The following is an 18,056-nucleotide window of genomic DNA, read 5'->3' as shown; positions in this document are numbered from 1 at the left end:
CAAATATAATTATCAAGCCTTCCTTTTGTATTGTCTTTGTGGCCAGAAATCCTCATTGACAACTATATTGCAAATGCTTGCAGTTAGCACACCGCACACGTAGCTATGGCATTCATTCGTCGCATCATGTACATAAAAGCTAATGCTTTAGAATTACTTCTTCCAGGTGGCCCTTACTTGTCATAAACTAGAGCCATGAGTAGGAGTGTTAACGGGCCGAGCCGAGCTTTGATCTTAAAAGATTAATTTTGTGTTTAAATGTGTCAGCCTGACCAAGCCAGTTACCTGCTATAAATATAATTGTTAGTTTGGCCTGACTTATTTACAAAAAATAAAAGCCTGGTATAGCCTGTTAAAAAAAAAATAACAACAAAAATTTATACATAAATAATATACAATCAACAACACTATTAATTCCATAAATATCTATAAATTCACTATATATCCAAACAACATAATATATAATAAAATCATTCAAAAAGTCTGTTTAACCAATAAAATGAAGTGAAATTGATTGAGAAGAAAGAGAGAGCTATTACAAATCGTATAAAAAATATAAAAAAAAAAAATATATATAATAGGTCAGCCTGAAAGGCTCTAAGACCGAGCTTTTGAATTGAAGTCTTAGACCTTTTTATCAAAAGAGCTTTTATATAAGTTCAAGCCTAGTGCCAACAACCAATTTTAGATATATAAGCTTAGGCTTTCACGAGCCGAGTCAAAGGCCCCTGGTTCATTTAACACCCCTAACCATGAGTTTACAATAAAACTACTGTCGAAATGCAATTCCACATCTGACCTATTATCTTAAGACATTTTTTCAGTTATACCATTTTAAAATATTCTAACACGCTTTAGAAGTGAAATTAACCGCTTTAGATAGATAAATATATAATTAATTCTTCTCCACGAGTGACACCTCCAAACTTAAACTTCTGTTTCTCACAGAAAATGCATTGTTAACCCATTGTTAACAACAAGAATTAACACGTCCTTCCGAAATGCAAGGTTCAATTCCACCAACGATTCAAGTGCTGAAGTTAAACACAAGATATCTTCCTAATAGCGTTGTAAGTCTTATTTTTCTTCCATTTGTATTATCATCATCTATTTGGACCAAGATAGATGAATATTCATCCACAAGGAAGCACAAACTTTTCTAATTTGAAGTTAACAAATACATGCTCCAGAATTTACTTCAATGCCATTTGCGTTTCATGGCAACTTAAATAACTGATTGGGTGGTTAACATTGATAGAACTCATTCAATCAGTGACAATTCCTCCGCAAGTAAGCACAAACTTTTCTTATTTTAAGTTAACAATTTCATGCTCCAGAATTTACTTTAATGCCATTTGCCTTTCATGGCAACTTAAATAACTGATTAGTTAACCAAATTTTTATCAAGTACACTGCAACAACAATGGAACAGAAAGCATAATAAACAAAAAATGACAAAATTCATTTGCAACACAGACTTCCAACTATCCATTTCAATATTTTTTAACCTTGGAGGCAGCAAACTCTATTCATATCAGTCAACTCCGGTTTCCTCGCTTCTCTCTCAAATCCGAGTCCCTGAAGCCAGACTACAGCATTTAAGAGTATGAAAAAACGGGCAGTAGTACTATATGAAAACACAGAGAGCAGAACTCCTACCTCTGGATGTGGTCAAGAATCAAAAGCCTGGGTCCAGGAGGAATCTTCACATCTCTGAGAGCACTGAGACACACATAATAGGAAAACAAAGGACTCACACTCCAACACAAGGTAAGCAAAATTTATGAAGGGAAAAAAAAGAAAGAAAAACCTGACAACAAATTGAACATCCAACCTGTCTGTGAGTAAAGGCAAAGTGTTGTCCGATAACAAGCCTTTCTTAAAATTCTTTTCGTAATTCTGAAGACCAAGGTTGTGCAACATATGTCTTGTTTTAGCATAGTGAATATCTTCAACTGGTGGTTGAGAAAACTTTTGTCCTAACTGCATAATTTGAATACATACTATGAGTAAATGGCACACCAAATTATAAACATGCATTACACACAAAAAATCCAGGGATCTAGGCAAGAAAACCTCACTTGGGCACAAAGATCAATAAGTAATGTCCAAAATTATAAACCCTAGGTAATATTAGAAGCCCAAGAAATTTGTTTATAGATGATATCAATCAACAAACATTCACTGTGATATTTACCAACATGGGAAGCCCAGCAATCATTGTTCCAACTCATTTGAGGTACAAAATAACAAAGGCCAATAAAAACTGTATAAATATACAATTGTTTTTCCTTCCTGCCCACCTGGAAAAGTCCACCTTGAACAAGTGCAAAGAAGAGTCCAGAAGTGACTGCATTTGCTGCTTGATTTGGTCCACCCATGCCACTTACTAATGAAAACATGGCCCCAGATCCAAAAGCTGCCGCCATGCTGCAATATATAATTTAGCGGATTCTCAAAATCATAACTGCTATAAGAAAGCACACTAGATGTAATAAGAACATAGCATACCAAAATACTGAGCAGACCATTACATAATAGGAAGTGAACAAAAGCTTTTGTCAAGGAAAAAAAATCAGTCACCTACAAGCCATAGGTATCATAAGAGCCATTTCATCTACTTTAATAGTTCATAGGCTGCTGGCAAGATTCTCACAACACTGACGTAAGAAAAACTTCAGAGTCATCATATATGTGTTTACCCTTTGATGACTTTCAACCTAAAGTTTGAAATTTCATATAGAGGTACCAAGGACATTTCATCTTAAATGAATTTAGAAAATATTTTGATACCACAAGTGTATTGAAGCTTGCATCATAATGGTATCCAAACCAAGAACAAAGTATACATAATTATTACCCAGTTCACATATTATCATCATTTACTTGCTCCCTTTAGGTAATCTTCCACCTCCTATAAGTTTCTATCTCTTCCTAATACATATAAATTTGCCTTCATTGGAGCAAAATTGCAAGTTGACAGCTATAGAATAACTGTTAGAATATCTAGAAAATTCTAGTACTACCTTTATTGTATCCTAGAATATTTTAGGGTATCTTGGATGATCTCTTAGGATTGACTTCCAGATTTCTTTATATTTCCTTATTTTCCCCCTTATTCATGTAGGGTTACTAGTCTTATTTTATTAGTGGATTTGGGCCTGTTCTTGACCTCTGTTTTAATATAAATAGGAAGATGGAAGGAATCATGGGATAGGTTATTCTACCTATCTCTTTTTCTGTCTACTTTTGTCTATCACTCTCTAATACCATTAGATCAGAATCTCAACTTATAAATGTATAAATTTTTTTTTACAAAAAATAAAGAATAAAGAAACATGTACAAAAAACAAAGAAACAAATGAGAGATTATGATTGTACAATTCTTTTAATAATAAGTAACATTGTATATGGCCAATAGAGGTAAAATAAGCACTTATAAATGTCCTCTTTTAGATTAATCATCAGTTAAACTTTCAAATTCACCGCACCTAGTTCCCATGCATAGACAAAACTAAACTGAATTTAAAACCATATAGAAGTTCGGTATGTATCTCTAATTTTGAAATTGACATATCAAACTACAAAATTCTTTTGGCTATCTATGGATGTATTGTAATAGTAATACTAGACATAGTTGTTGATGGAGAATTTGGAGAAAGAAAGGGAGGGCGAAGTAGAACAATAAACCTAGAGTACTCCTCTAGGACAGAGTACTCCTCTGACTAGTATTTCAGATTCTCTGAGAGTAAAATAAAACCTCAAATAATATAACTACATAAAGTTTAAATAACATATGGCACTTAAACGGTATTTATAACCCAAAGATAATAAAAATCCTGAATATACGTAACTATATATAAACCCCTAATCAAATATTAATTCCCTAAAACATGAAATGAAATCCTAATTAAATCAAAATAATTAAGAAACATTAACATGATAATATTTTCCCAATAAAATATAACTTATTTAAACTAAAATCCCTAAAAATAACGAAAGATCTTCTAAATAAGAGGAAAATCTAAAATTCCTAAGCTCGAATTCAGAAAAAAAAGGCAAAAACTCTGTAAGCTCGTTCCAGAATAAAAATATTTTGAACAGAAGGAGAAGTTGTATAATTTCACTCACAAAACACTTGGGTACTAGTTAATTGAAGTAATGAAACTCATGGAGGAAGGAAACAAGAAGAAAAAAGGAGAAAATTTTGGGTCATCAAAGCTCACCTGGACTGAACATCTTCCTTTCCCCTTAACCTTTTCAGGACACAGGAGATACCAGCATTCACTCCGGTCATGACAGCAAAATTGCGAGCTTGAACTAAAGGACCCCCAGAAAGAGCCTGCATATATAATAATAACCCTCTAAGGCTAAGAATCAAAACTCATATTCCATAAGAAAAAAACCCTAATATTTCGGACTCCAAATGAATGAAACCTTCATCTATACATTTAAATAACCCTAATTGAAAAAAGAAAAAAAAATAGGGCATGGCAGATGAATATTATTGAGTGAACCTGAGCTTGCTTAAGAGAGGCCATGGCTTGAGGGTTGAGAGAAGCGTTAGGGGGAGGGGTGGAAAAAGCGGAGGTGGCGTCGGTGGTGAGAGTGCCCATAAAGGCGCCGATAGCGGCGCCTTGGGCGGCGCTGGTGGTGGTGACGACGGCGGCCTCGACGGGAAGAGACTGCTTGGAGAGCCAGAGCCTGAAACCACTCTCTAACTCCTTGAAACGTGCTTGGAGCTGCTCTATTGGGTTCTGAAGCTGCTGAGGTAAACCCTTCACCACCATCACTCCCTGCTGCTTCCTTTGCTCCATTTCAATTCTCAATAGCCGCAATGGATATTTTGATAACGTTTATTTTCCCCCTTTTATACTCTTATCAAATAATGTTTAATCTAAATAAACAAAAATAAAAATAACCCTATCAAACAAGCCGGCCTTTTCAACACGAAGCGGTGCCTGTTTTGTGCCTACTATACTAAGCTACTCATTAATGCGCACAAACTCACAAAAATATACAGTAGGTACAGATCCTTTACACCGACGAAAAAGTTTTAAATCAAATTTTAACGTTAATTTTAGTGATACCAATGATTATAATTGATTGCTAATTAATAAGTAATTAATAAAATAATTTAATAAATTAAATTTATAAAAATTAATAGTTAAAATTTAGTGTCAAATTTTTTAATTTGACACGTGTGTATATATATATATATATATGGAATTATCGGTTTTTCTATGATAACAAAATTTATTTTTACTGTCACAGACACAAGGGGGTGGATATGCAATTTAGAAAATAAAACAAAAACAAAATTAATTGAAATCACGTTATTCGAAGGCTCTGGGGGAGAAAGGATGATCTCCCACTACAGGAGAATTATTATTTCATATATATATATATATATATATATATATATATATATATATATATATATGAGAATAATATTCTTATGTTGCATAAGAAAGTTATCTTATGTCATACACTCATAGAATTTCGTGTCAATTGTTTTTTTTCTTTTTCTTTTTAGATTGTGGACCCCACATATTTGTGTCACCCACACGAGAGTACTATCTCATGTAACATGAGATTAGTAAACCCCTATATATATATATATAATATATGTCATTTAAAAGATTGTACTTTCCTATGAAGCACCGACACTTCAAAAACCCTAACGTGTCGTGTCCGACACTTTTCGATACTCTCGGACACTCCGACACTACCCGACACTCCAACACGCGTTATAGAAATTCAAAAAACGGTTCAAAGGTTAAGTTGCGTTGAGTTTTTAGTTCCAACTATTAGATTCGTTGGATTACGATTACCATTTTATTGAGTTTAATATAAATATTTGAGATATCTTATATTTCTTTGCAAAATTTATGAATATTATAAGTTTAGATACATTTTTTGGTTAAATTATTGAATATTAAATATAATATATACTACATAAATTAAAAATATTATTTAATATCAAAACGTGTCCTAACGTGTCAAAATTTCATATTTTTTAGAATTAACGTGTCAGAGTGTCGTGTCGTATCGTGTCACATGTTCCATGTCAGTATCGGTGCTACATAGGTTCTTTCACAGTGGAAGTTATTTTTTTACAGCTGAGTGAATTTTTTGGTGGGATCCCTTAATTGTTTTGAAAAAAATACAACAAAAAATATATCACACATTTCAATGCTTGTGAGATGTGAGTGTGCACAAAAAAACTTCTCTTTTAAAATGAGAAGTTGTTTACCCTATATATATATATATATATATATATATATATATATATATATATATATTTTAAATTCTCATGTCACATGGCAAGAAATTTTTTTCGATACATCATCCAATTTTTGTGCTGACATGGATCCCCCGCACATGATTTTTTCTAAAATATAAATTCCACTTAACTTTTTGTCTTTTGGCATAAAAATTCTATTCGAATGTAACATGAGAATTATAAAATCCATATATATAACTTAAATTATTAAGTAAATTATTCTATAACATCAAATTCTTAAAGAATATTATATTTAAGGGAAATACTACTCTCATAATAATATCATGTTTTCTCACTTTAAAAATCTCATTCACTCTTTTTTTTAATTCTTTAATAATGGGTCCCACCAAATTTATTTTTATAACATGAAAGAACTACTCTTATGTAAAATGATATTAGTGTTCCCCCAATGTTTAATAACATAAACATTTTATGAAGTTATTAAGATTTAAGAATGATTAAGAAAAGGAAAGAAAATTATTTGTTTCGCACGAAACGACGTGTCGTTTGGAGTTGGAGGATGGTGCATAACAATTCCGAGCTCCGAGTGTGGATGTTCCGTTTCGCAAGCCCAAAAGAAATTTCCCGCTCACGGTGGGCAGTACTTTCCCTTTCATTCCCTCACTCGTGAAGATGCATAGCAATCGATTCCATATTTCAGATATAATGTTAAAGTAGCTGATTCCGTCTCACTGAGACATTAGATTTGAGAAGTTAATTTGTTGATTTACGATCTTTACATTATTATTGAGATTGTGCTTACAACGTGTTCGACCATTTGCTTCACGGGCCGGTGTATGCTGTGGTTTTTATTAAGCATTCGTTACTGAAAATGAGCGATTCAAGGGACAGCTCCCCGGATTGGTTGCGTTCTTTTCAGGTATCAGGATGATTATATGCTTTTTTTCTGAATCACAATATTCGATTTTCTTACAAGCTTGCCCTTTTTAATAACCCATTTTCATGTCTTTTTTTTCTCCATATACTTTTATAATTGCTCATTTTCCATGTCGATTGATCATAAGTGCAACCCTGACATGATACCTTTGCCATCACAAGGAATTGATGGTGCTGCACTCACACCATGCTTTCATTGCCGATCCTTATATATTTTCCTGCTAATTGACACATTTTATATTGTTGACTAGGTTCCAACTCATTCGCCATTGATGCTATCCTCTGATTCTGGGTCTTTACATGATGGTAGCTCTTCAAACGAAGATAAAAATGATGATGAAGGATCATCTCCAAAGTCACCTAGACTTTCAAAGGTCACCAAGAACAAGAGCACAGCTTCTGCCAAGTCTTCAACTAGAAAGACATTAGAAGCTGCAAGTCTTAAAATAGAAAATCAAACACCTTCCAGAAGAAATGAATTAGACAAGCAAAAGGCAAAAGAAGGTACACTTGAGAATTTGATTTGTGTTCAGAGTTTTCTCAAGATGACTACATGGAATGGATATAGGTTTTGTGGTCAAGCAGATGAGTAATACATATATAGACACACACACACATAATTAATTTACGTTTAGTTTAAGATTTTAAAAAAATTGACACGGGTGATAGGATGTGAAAATCATTTTGCTGTCTGATTTTTTCATTGAGTTTTCATTTTGTCCTTTCTTATTATGATCCAGGAAACAAGGAGGAAAAGAAAGAAAAGCATATAGAGCATAAAGTAAGAGCCTTGTCATTTCAACTTTACTTGTTAGTGATGTTCATAAATAAAGAAATAAAAAAGCATCATATTTCTGTGCTTTACCATATTTTCTGTATAATGACTGGTGACTCTGTCCTTGAACATCAAGAGCATCTACACTCAGATTCTGATTCATCATGATTCAAGATTTCTCATCCAGTTTACCTTTTTTGCTTGATGTTTTTGCATAGGAATCTATTCATTCAATTTGGACCCTATCATCAGATTCTGAATCATGCCATGATCATAGCCCAAAAGGCGAAGATCATATTGATCGGGTGGAAACTTCTCCACACCACATATCTCAATTCCTTGGTGAAGGAGAAAATGGGGATGAACTTGTCCTTGGCAATGATGAAAAGTCTCCATCCAAAAAAGTTTCAAAAGGAAAGTCTTTGCAAAAACAAATAGATGTAGATGGTTATACGCCAGAAAAAGGGAAGAAAATAAAGGGTAGTGCAATGGGGAAAGGTATGAAATGGTTAATTTTGAACATTAAAGAAAAGATGCAAATTTTACTCTATCTTCATGCATGTGGATTTTAAATAAGGATTTCCTTACCATTTTGTGCATGTTTATCTGGAAATGGGACAGTTAGTGGTGGAGACGTGGATGTTGGAGAGGAAGAAACTACTGAAAAGCTTGTTCAACCAAATGTAAGAATGGTCGAGATTGTAATGATTACCTAAAATTGTTTCACAGCATTCCCATTACTTCGGAACAGGAATAAGTAATAACTAGAAAAAGGCCACAGTGATTGTCTATCTAGTCTGGCGTCCTGAGTTGTGCTTGCTATTTGTAATTTGCAGGTTTCCTCCTCGAGGTTGCCTTTGATGCTTTCTGAAAAAGTTCATCGTTCAAAGGTTAGGTGACAACTATATGTTATGTATTTCCCTTTGCTATATGTACAGTTTTACAATTGTAAAGGCCATGATTGCTATTATGTGGACGACCAAATAAGTAGCAGAGGTTTCAGTTTCGAAAACAAATAAAATTTTGTGAAAAGAAAAGTTGCGGCTTTTATTTCTAGTTTTGTTTTAGGGTTAAAAGTTTTTCATGTTGTAGGAGAGAAAATTGTCTCTTACACGCACGTATGGGGTTAAAAGTGTATGGGGCCCACATGTGCCCATGTGAGGAGAAGAGAGAAAACGAAAAATTAGGTCCCACACATTTTTATATATGCGTAGTAGATAATTTTATCTCCTATAGCATGAGAAACTTTAAACCCTTTGTTTTGAGTTTGTAGTCATGTGACATATTGTAGCTTTCATGTAAAAGTCGCATGTGTTGTATCTTAAGTATTGGTATTAGTTTTCCTCTTTCTTATTCATGAGAAAGAAAATGGGTACTTAACAAAGAGTTTCTCTGTTTTTGCAGGCGCTCATCGAGTGTCAAGGTGACTCCATCGATCTGAGTGGCGATATGGGTGCTGTAGGCCGGATTATAATTTCAGATTCCCCATCTGGGGATCAGGAAATGTACTTAGACTTGAAAGGTATTTTATTGCACGTGTTTTCTGATTAACAAACAGATAATGAGTCTGTTGTTCTGTAAAATTTATAAAGGCACAAGCACATATATCTTGATCATAACACTTTAGCAAGGATATTGCAGAACCAGAATACAGCTTAGGTATTTTAAGTGCTCTTCTGAATGTTACACGTTGAGTTTCCAATAAACAGCTGACCTTGTATTCTGACTTTGTATAATGCATAATCATAATATCTTAGCTTTTATTATTTTTTTTTTGATATTTTGACTTTCTTCTCCAAGTTATATGCTGTTGTAATCTGTCCATTATAGTCTATTTTCCATTTTTTGAGTTATTGATACAATACTTTCATTTGATGGTGGCAACCTTTATCTGATTGTTCAAATTTTGCTCATCTTTTCAGGAACAATATACAAAACATCTATAGTTCCTTGCTGGACTTTTTGCATTGTATGTAATCAATCTGGGATGTAATCTGCATTTAACATCACGACCTCTTTTATTAGGATAATGGCCTTGTAGGTTGTTACTTTTATGATCAAGATATGAACCTTTCAAATATTGCTTTCATATGAGCTTGTTATATTTTCAGGTTAGCTTCGGGCAGTCAGAGGCAAAGGTCTGTTGTTTATCTAGTATCTATATGTTTCCTCACTTATTCTCTTTATGAAAATTGTTTATATGTAATTACTACTTTATTTAGTTAGTAAATGTGTCCGTAGTCTTCTTCTTCAAAAAAAAATTTATTTCTATTTTAACCTACATAATCATACTGATTTAATCAGCCTTGACGAAGATTATGAAAAACATGTGCTGCCTTTGTTTTTAATTTGTAATTTCTTCATCAGGTAGAGGCCATCATGAATGACTTCATACAGCTGAAGCCACAGTCTAATGTGTATGAAGCTGAAACTATGGTTGAAGGTTATTTGCATCTACCCACAATTAATTGGGGCTTAAATTTCTGGTAGTTTTGCCTTTATATTATTCATTGATTCATTTCCTCACATCTATTCTTTTCATATGAGAAGGGACATTGGATGGTTTCTCCTTTGATTCGGATGAGGAAACTGGCAAGATGCAGAAAGACGCCCACCAAACTGATCAAAATGAGCATGCTGAGGAACAAACTCATGGTAAATCCAAAGGGAAGGCTAACAAAACATCAGTAAGTTTCCGCTGGACAGTTGATTTTGGTTTTAGATTTGTTCTTAATAAATGAAAATCCTGGTGCATACATTTTTAGCTGCTGAAAATCTGGATGCAGGGTGCTGAAAAGAAAAGAGGTAGAACTACAGGAGGAAAATCACAACCAAAGATAGTAAAGAAAAAAACTCTAGGTTCCAAGAAGGCAAAGACCAAGAAATGAATCAAAGAGGCACTCTATAATTTCTTTTATATGCAATGAACCCATATACTTTCATCCTTGGATTAAAAGTAAAGATGCTGAATTACTTTGCCCATATGACAGAATGGTGGTAGTAGTCAGCTTCTGTTAGATCTCTTAATTATACCCTGCGCTGAATAATTGAAAGCTTATGATTCGCTGAATGAGTTCTTATCAATTCCTTTTTATTATGTTCCTCATTTTCAGGCCCGTTTCAATTTCCAGTGAATATTGTTTGTTGTCTTTTCTTTGAATTAACCTGCATTAGCCGGTTATTATTATCTGGAAGGTTTGCTTTGTTCATTAAATTTCCGCGGAACATGTACACAATATTTGAGATAATGAATTTGAGGATTCATATTCCTGGTTAGAATGCACAATTGCACATGAGCAGTTGTTTCCTTCCAAACAATCATTTTGCAAGATTTACAGTTCATCTCGAGAGGATAGTGGGTAGACAGAAATTATGACTGGGTGCGGTTTAGCTAACATCCTTTGGCTCTTAATCAGCTCCTAACTTAATTGAGCTTTGGAAGAGTATTTTATGAATCATTTGTTTCGAGAGGGTTCGTCAAGTGTAATAATTTCGCCGTTAATTATTTCCTTTTAATTGAGTGGGTCTTTTTTTTTTTTTTTTGTTCCCTTCTTTCAAAAGCACTTGGATAACTCTCTTCAGATATTGGTTTATATCACTGGCCGTGTCTTACAAATGCCAATAAAGTAAGACGGGAACCAAGAGAAAGATTGGCACTGGAAAGGGTAAGAGAATATTTGATGAGGACTGCTGATGCTTCCGATGGGGCTTTCTAACTGGTGGAGGAGGAGATGCACGATTTGGTTTTTTCATCCTGTGTTGTAATGTAAAATGTTAGTAGCGTGTTAGGTTTTTCTTGAAAGCATGTAGCAATAAATTGAAAGAGAAGGGAAACTAATCAATATTGTGGGAGATGATGTATAGTTGTGTACCTACTGTTGTTGGGACAAAAAACAATGTCATATCCATAAGCTTTGCAAGTGAAAGTGCTGGTGCCATCATCAAATGCATAGCTATAAGCTCTTGGACAAGCCCTCTTGAAAATGGTCGAATAATAGGAAGGTTGGCATGTCGTTGGGTTGGCAAATTCTCCACTGCAGCAGTACTTGTCCAGCTTGAATGCCTCGCAAGCACTCCTACACCCGATTACGCCTTGGAATCCATCACCTCCTACTACTTGAAGTTCTTTAGGGCAACCTATTCCATTGTATAAGGTACTTTACTCATTCTTCAAGTCAATTAAATACCTAATTACTTATGATGTAGTCTATTTTTTGAACTTCAAATGAACACTTACCTCTGTTGATATCAGTCATACAACCTGTGGCATTACATGCACCACCATATACATCTCGTGGTAGTGCAAGTAATGGCAAATTGTAGCCATCTACCATGCTTACATCGTAGAAGTCTAGTCCATTGTCTGCACCAAGTGTTATCTCAAACAATGAGGTGGGAGGAGCAGCACCACTTCCATCACATTCCAGCCTTCCCCCACAGTCACCTGTTTGGCACTTGCCAACTCCTGTTGCATCAAATTTGCAACCAGTCCTTGCCCATATCCGTCCTGACCATCCCGGAACAGTCGTAAGTTTGACACTTTGGCCAGAGTCCAACCGAAATCCGGTTGTTGAAAGTGGAGGGCTCCCTGAACCTGAGAGTGTACCAGGCCATATAGTTTGAGGGCAGTTGTTGGTTATGGTGAATGTGTAAGAGAAAGAGCAAGAGAAGAATGTAAAGAGAATAAGGAAAATGGGGAGCTTCCAAAATGCCTTGGTTGGCATATTCAAAGATTATTATAGTTGGTAGTGTAGGTTGAATCTTATGGGTTGAAGGCCAAGGGAAGGGCCAATGACCCCCAGATTTGTAATTTATAAGCATTCTGAAGGAGGGAGGTAGTAGTGTGCAATCAATTATGCATTGCAAGCCTAACAAATTGTTACGTTGCTTCGATGAAATTATGAGCCGCAAAACCAGCTTTATGGGTTTAGTATTTCTTTTATTGTGGATGACCTCGTTTAGAAACAATTCTTTGCTTTTGCTCTTCTATGAATATTGTACAAATCTAGAAATCTATATGACCTCCTGATCGGAGAAATCATTGTCAGGAACTATCATAAAAAAATGACCTAGGATTCTTCCTAAATAGAAAAAATTAGACTAGGTATTACGTTAGAGAGAAACTTGTGCATGGTTCCCCTGGCGGTACATACCCCTCTCGACCTATATGACGTTTGAGGGAGGCAAAATCAGAACTTTTCAACAGTAAAATTGACCACAATCTCAAGGTATGTTAGTTATCCTTGGCGAAGACTCCCGTTATTGTTATTAGTTATCCTGATTATTATTATTATTATTTGGTACAAGATAACCCTTATTATTAAGGGGAATGTTATATTTATAACTTTTTATTTACAAATTCAACTATGTATTTGGAGAAATACATTCACTCATATATGTACTTTTCAAAATACATAATTGAGATTGTAAGAGTTGTAAGAGTTTGTAAATAAAAAAATTATAAACATAACCTTCATATATTATTAAAGTCCCAAACTTTTGGAGAAGAGTAAGAAGTTGGTATTAAATTTTAACACAACAATAGGTAATATATTATCAAAAATACGAAAAAGTATTGCTTTTTCTTTTCTCAATTTTTTTGTGTGGCTCTTACAAAGTTTTTCACATTATTAGCGCTTAAGATTAGTTTATCTTCCCTACAAGTACTTTTTTACAGGCTCAAAGCCTCAAACCTTTAATATTATAGAAGTTCATCATCTGCTTAACACAAGCTTGTTTATCACTTAACTCACCAAGTGTACTGTTTTTTAAAAAATTTGTAACTTAATTTTTGTCATTTAAAAAATATATTAAAAAAATTTGTTAATTGCATATTAATATGTTAGAAGTAACATTGGCTATTTCCGATATTTAGGAGAAAGTACAGAGATTTCTAAGTACTGCAACTCATTCTAACACGCACTGGGAAGGGCAAAGCCCCCTACCCTAAGAAGACACAACAAATAATTCAGGATAGGAGCAATAACACCAAAGCTTGCTGAGAAAAGGACAACTCATGCAATCCCCATATAAAGGAGAATGGGAATGATTTGCTGTTTGCTAACCAATTAGATACCATGTTGCTTTCACAATAAACATTATTTATCTTCATCTGCCACTACCAAGGCCTCTTCAATAACTCATGAATTTGGTAAGCAATTGGAGCACAAGGACTCATGAGAGCTTGGATAGCCATTTACAACGAATGCCATAACACAGGTTAATCTACAAAACGGTAAAACCTTGCCTCGGAAATTTTGAATGTAGCTCCTCTATTGAAGCTCAAAGTGAAAAGTTCACTTCAGAGGAAACGCAGCACAGCATGTCAACTATTTGAGAGAAAATCAAGAAAATAAAAGTATCAAATTTTGTTCTGTGGGTGTTTGCCCTATTGATTCTCTACTTTATTTTTTCGCAAATGTACCTTATAAGGAGAGGTCTGTGTGGATTTTCAAAATATAAAAATTTGTGTAATAAAAGTGATGTTAAAAGGGAGAATTTAACAAGAAGCACTAAGCTTCGCAAAGCTATATGAAACATAACCGTTCTGAATTTCATTGATGAACTACAAGGCGTTACAAAAATGAAAAAAGAAGAAAAAAAATAGATATGCTTACAAAACTCTGGCATCAAAACATTGGGATACAAATTTACATTCACAAATTCAAATAAATGATAAAACACTTTCAATCCTCCAATATATAGAGGAAATGCATGCAGGTTTGACAAATAGACCCCGATGATAATTGTAAGTATCCCTGGCCAGGTCCCTTTTATTTATTCAATCAATGCCACACTCTTCACAGGCAAGAGATAGTATAGTGAAGGACAAACTCAACGAGGTCTTATATTTCAAACTAAATTGGAATGAGTGTGCATACTTTTTCAGCTTTCTATATTGTGTCTGGATCATCCACCCAAACTTTATCAGAGCTGTCCTTTCCTCAACTCTTCTTAGTTCTTACACATCCTCTCCGGATCCCCTGCTCATTTTCATGACTCCATACAGCTCCATAACTGTTGTCTTATCCAAACTTCAGCAGCGGCAAACTTGACCATATGTAGCAATGCTTGTACCTACATATAAAAAAGAAGAAGACATGTATCAATATTTCATCTTCTAGCACAAAGCAATTCTATATTATAATATTTTATTCAGTATTGCAACAAAAATGTTTTGAATGCTCCTTGGTAGCACATGCTGCAAAACCTGCACAAGCGACATCAAACTCAGACAAGCAGCCATCAATCAAATAATGGAAAGAAACGATAATAGAAAAATGAGATTGAAGAAAATGTGAAATATATCATCTTCGTTGAGTCTGCAACAGAACTAGGAAGAGTTAGGCAGCAAAACTAAAATTAGTTTTCAGATATACAACAAATCTGTTCATATGAGGAACTGGAGAGAACCTGAGCCTACGTAAGGTCAAGGAAACCTACAAAACCCTGAGCAAAACTGAAAATTTGCCCAAGGGACAAGTTTGATAATTGAGTGCTGTTCTAATGGAATTAAGAGAAACAAAAGAAGTAAAATAATACAACTCAATAGTACTAGTATTAGTATCGAGTACACTAATACTGGAATAGCACTGTCCTGTGATTACAGATACACGAGAAACTTAACAGCCAGCTACAGAAGGTTTATAGTTAAGTACAATGTTGATACATAGTACACCATTCAGGTCCTAAATCAAATTCAAGCATCATAATAGTTGAAGGAATGCATCCTGCAGCCAGCTACAATAGTCTGCTTCTCATTAGGGTTAGCAAGAAACTGAAGTCAATTCAGATTTCATATACATCTGAATACTAAATAGAGCCTGCTCAAATCCCCATTCAACAGTCAAGTTACTTTAAGCACTACATTCCATTAATACTAGAAATATAAGGAGTTCCCCTACAATAGATGGACATACAGCTTGTCCACCACTAAGTAATCCATAATCGTTCAAGTTCTGTTATTCATACTCATCTGATAGAAAAAGGGAAAAGAAATAAAATCAAAAGGACAAGAGAAATGATAAGTCTTTTCAGTTATATAACATATATCTAGCTCATATCCATGCCATCTCCAACTTGGCTGCAGATAGGACTGACAGCAGAGAAAGATTTCTCAAAAGGAGAAGGATGTAATTTGGCATCCCGTCTACGCTTAAAACCACAGCTATCAGAAGGAGAATTCTCTGCATCAAGCTTTCTTCGAACACCTCTCACCGCTTGCTCCTCTGCTGGCGTAAGAGGGAAAATTTGACCACTAGCTCGACAAAGGGAGCTATGGTTGTCATACAGAATTCTCTGGTTACAGTTTTTATCACAGATGTGAGTGAGCCCTGTTAGCTTGCAGCGATACATGTTTCCACAAACATGTTCATTTTCACATTTCCAGTCGCATTTGTGAACAGTAATTGGACCCTCTTGGCCCAATATACTTGACAGATAAATAACATTTGCAGGACCTGCAACCATAGATTTGCCATATACCTCCATTTCTTCAGTCGAAACAGCAACTCCTAAGTAATCTTATACACTCCGACTTCAAGACCTTGCCTGAATTGTCTGCAGGGCCCACCACAACAACACAGATTTCAGTCAAACTCCACAGAAATTTACCTACTAGCTGGAAAGATATATAAGAACTGATACTTTTCTATAACCCTTAACTGGTTTTCTAATGTCACTTAAACCTTTCTTCTAAAGGGTCTCTCAATAATATCTTAGCTCACCATTCACAGATAAAAAAAAGTTGAAGAGATTTGTTAAAGGAAATGAGCAAATGGGATATCATAAACCGCAAATCTAGAATCTAATTCGTACAGCGTGAACAAAATTAGATGTAACCACCCCCATCTACCCTTGACAAACTGCAAAAAAGACAAAAAGCTTTTATCCTAAGCAGAAACAAACACCCACATGCGACAGATCTAAACCAAGGCTAAGTGGGATTTCCTAAACAACAGATAACACAGACAATTATAACACGCGCTCCGTCAACAATTGAACGACAAAACTGATATTCTATGTCTCAGAAAATCTTACATTAAACACATACATGCTACACGCTTAATTGTTACATTTACACCATAATAATAATAATAATAATAATAATAATAATGACGCGCAGGAAAGAGAAGGTAAATATAGAACCACCACTACACCAACCCACCCCACAATAGAAAATGAAGGGAAATTAACTCACACGCTCTTCGGCTAAGTGAAGCCCACACACAGAATCTTCCTCTTCCTCAGTACCTACAAAAAGAAAGAGATAAACCTCCAAAAGATAACCAAAAACAAAAAGAGCTCTCTCTCTCTCTCTCTCTCTCTCTCTCTCTCTCTATAAGAGACTCACTCACTCTCTCTATCTATCTGAACCTAATCTAACATCGTTAAATGAAACGAGTAGAGAAGCGGAATGAGTGGGGTATTTATAGAAACTAGACACACCACTTGTGGGGTTGACGTCCCACGTAGGACAAAACACACGCAAATCAAAATGCAACCCAAATGCACATCAAATGTAATTTCGCCACACCTTACCTTACCTACAATTTTGGTTAAACTAGCGGATCCAACGCTCTCTCTTAACACATCACCTTTTTTTATTTTTAATCAAAAAAAATTAAAATATGAATAAGTTTTAATTTTATCGATTGTTTGTCACGTGTGTACGTGTACCAAACGGTTCTCTCCGTCGTACTTTTCACGTTTTTAATTTTTTTTAACCCGGCTCTAATTTTTTTTTTTTGAACGAATTAATTCCTTTAATGTTCCATAAACTTAACTCTTTAAATTATTTATGGAATTCAGAATATGTAACAAGTCAATAGCGAAAATATTTAAATCTCCCAAAGTGGTGAATCTTTCGAAATTGATGATAAATTTAAAGTTTGACACCTTATCTAAGAATTATTAGATTAAAAAAGATCAACGACTCTAATTTATAAACATGTGATATCATTAATATTTTTGAATCTAACAATTGTCTAATATATCAAACTTTAAATTTGACACGGATATAAAAAATCTATGAACTTAAAACCGATATTTGCCAAATTAAGAGGAGAGAGAGCCGCGGAGACTTCGTCCTCCTATTGA

General features: G+C 34.6%; 4 protein-coding genes across 5 annotated transcripts; 1 reads left to right on the top strand and 3 right to left on the bottom strand.

The window, feature by feature from the left end:
* Window positions 1–1,285: 1,285 nt before the first annotated feature.
* LOC133301079 (chloroplastic import inner membrane translocase subunit HP30-2) lies at window positions 1,286–4,855 on the bottom strand. Of its 2 annotated transcripts, none has more exons than XM_061500675.1 (6): window positions 4,518–4,855; window positions 4,227–4,342; window positions 2,304–2,430; window positions 1,835–1,983; window positions 1,660–1,722; window positions 1,286–1,589 (listed from the first exon to the last, which is right to left on the bottom strand). In XM_061500675.1, exons 1-6 carry the CDS (start codon window positions 4,815–4,817, stop codon window positions 1,565–1,567), a joined length of 780 nt encoding a protein of 259 aa, XP_061356659.1. In that variant the 5' UTR covers window positions 4,818–4,855; the 3' UTR covers window positions 1,286–1,564. The 2 variants fall into 2 exon arrangements, with proteins under 2 accessions (XP_061356659.1, XP_061356658.1); XM_061500674.1 differs by having other exon boundaries at window positions 1,295–1,578.
* A 2,011-nt stretch (window positions 4,856–6,866) lies between these two features.
* Window positions 6,867–11,082, top strand: LOC133301082 (DNA-binding protein BIN4). The gene is made up of 12 exons (XM_061500679.1): window positions 6,867–7,166; window positions 7,435–7,687; window positions 7,924–7,964; window positions 8,177–8,456; window positions 8,580–8,641; window positions 8,795–8,848; window positions 9,363–9,480; window positions 9,881–9,927; window positions 10,070–10,096; window positions 10,326–10,401; window positions 10,509–10,645; window positions 10,745–11,082. The coding sequence occupies exons 1-12, from the start codon at window positions 7,119–7,121 to the stop codon at window positions 10,844–10,846; spliced, it is 1,245 nt and encodes a 414-aa protein (XP_061356663.1). The 5' UTR covers window positions 6,867–7,118; the 3' UTR covers window positions 10,847–11,082.
* Window positions 11,083–11,567: 485 nt separating this feature from the next.
* Window positions 11,568–12,682, bottom strand: LOC133301059 (thaumatin-like protein 1). The gene is made up of 3 exons (XM_061500648.1): window positions 12,196–12,682; window positions 11,831–12,095; window positions 11,568–11,712 (listed from the first exon to the last, which is right to left on the bottom strand). The coding sequence occupies exons 1-3, from the start codon at window positions 12,680–12,682 to the stop codon at window positions 11,568–11,570; spliced, it is 897 nt and encodes a 298-aa protein (XP_061356632.1).
* Window positions 12,683–15,176: 2,494 nt separating this feature from the next.
* LOC133301056 (uncharacterized) lies at window positions 15,177–17,366 on the bottom strand. Its single transcript, XM_061500645.1, has 2 exons — window positions 17,158–17,366; window positions 15,177–16,517 (listed from the first exon to the last, which is right to left on the bottom strand). The coding sequence occupies exon 2, from the start codon at window positions 16,446–16,448 to the stop codon at window positions 16,011–16,013; it is 438 nt and encodes a 145-aa protein (XP_061356629.1). The 5' UTR covers window positions 16,449–16,517; window positions 17,158–17,366; the 3' UTR covers window positions 15,177–16,010.
* Between the last annotated feature and the right edge of the window lie 690 nt (window positions 17,367–18,056).

The sequence above is a fragment of the Gastrolobium bilobum genome, unplaced genomic scaffold, assembly GCF_033153095.1.
Source record: "Gastrolobium bilobum isolate Gb01-03AN ecotype WA unplaced genomic scaffold, APGP_CSIRO_Gbil_v1 utg14771, whole genome shotgun sequence".
Classification (NCBI taxonomy): Eukaryota; Viridiplantae; Streptophyta; class Magnoliopsida; order Fabales; family Fabaceae; genus Gastrolobium; species Gastrolobium bilobum.
This window is presented reverse-complemented; position numbering and strand designations above follow the sequence as displayed.

Excerpts from the sequence above, each read along its gene's own strand:
- LOC133301079 (XM_061500674.1), bottom strand. The coding sequence starts at position 4,817 with ATGGAGCAAAGGAAGCAGCAGGGAGTGATGGTGGTGAAGGGTTTACCT. Across the intron at positions 4,343-4,517 it reads CCTCTCTTAAGCAAGCTCAG|GCTCTTTCTGGGGGTCCTTT; the intron begins GTTCACTCAATA and ends TTATATATGCAG. Across the intron at positions 2,431-4,226 it reads AAGGAAGATGTTCAGTCCAG|CATGGCGGCAGCTTTTGGAT; the intron begins GTGAGCTTTGAT and ends TATATATTGCAG.
- LOC133301082 (XM_061500679.1), top strand. The coding sequence starts at position 7,119 with ATGAGCGATTCAAGGGACAGCTCCCCGGATTGGTTGCGTTCTTTTCAG. Across the intron at positions 7,688-7,923 it reads CAAGCAAAAGGCAAAAGAAG|GAAACAAGGAGGAAAAGAAA; the intron begins GTACACTTGAGA and ends ATTATGATCCAG. Across the intron at positions 10,097-10,325 it reads TCGGGCAGTCAGAGGCAAAG|GTAGAGGCCATCATGAATGA; the intron begins GTCTGTTGTTTA and ends TTTCTTCATCAG.
- LOC133301059 (XM_061500648.1), bottom strand. The coding sequence starts at position 12,682 with ATGCCAACCAAGGCATTTTGGAAGCTCCCCATTTTCCTTATTCTCTTT. Across the intron at positions 12,096-12,195 it reads TATGACTGATATCAACAGAG|GTTGCCCTAAAGAACTTCAA; the intron begins GTAAGTGTTCAT and ends ACAATGGAATAG. Across the intron at positions 11,713-11,830 it reads TTTTGTCCCAACAACAGTAG|GATGAAAAAACCAAATCGTG; the intron begins GTACACAACTAT and ends ATTACAACACAG.
- LOC133301056 (XM_061500645.1), bottom strand. The coding sequence starts at position 16,448 with ATGGAGGTATATGGCAAATCTATGGTTGCAGGTCCTGCAAATGTTATT.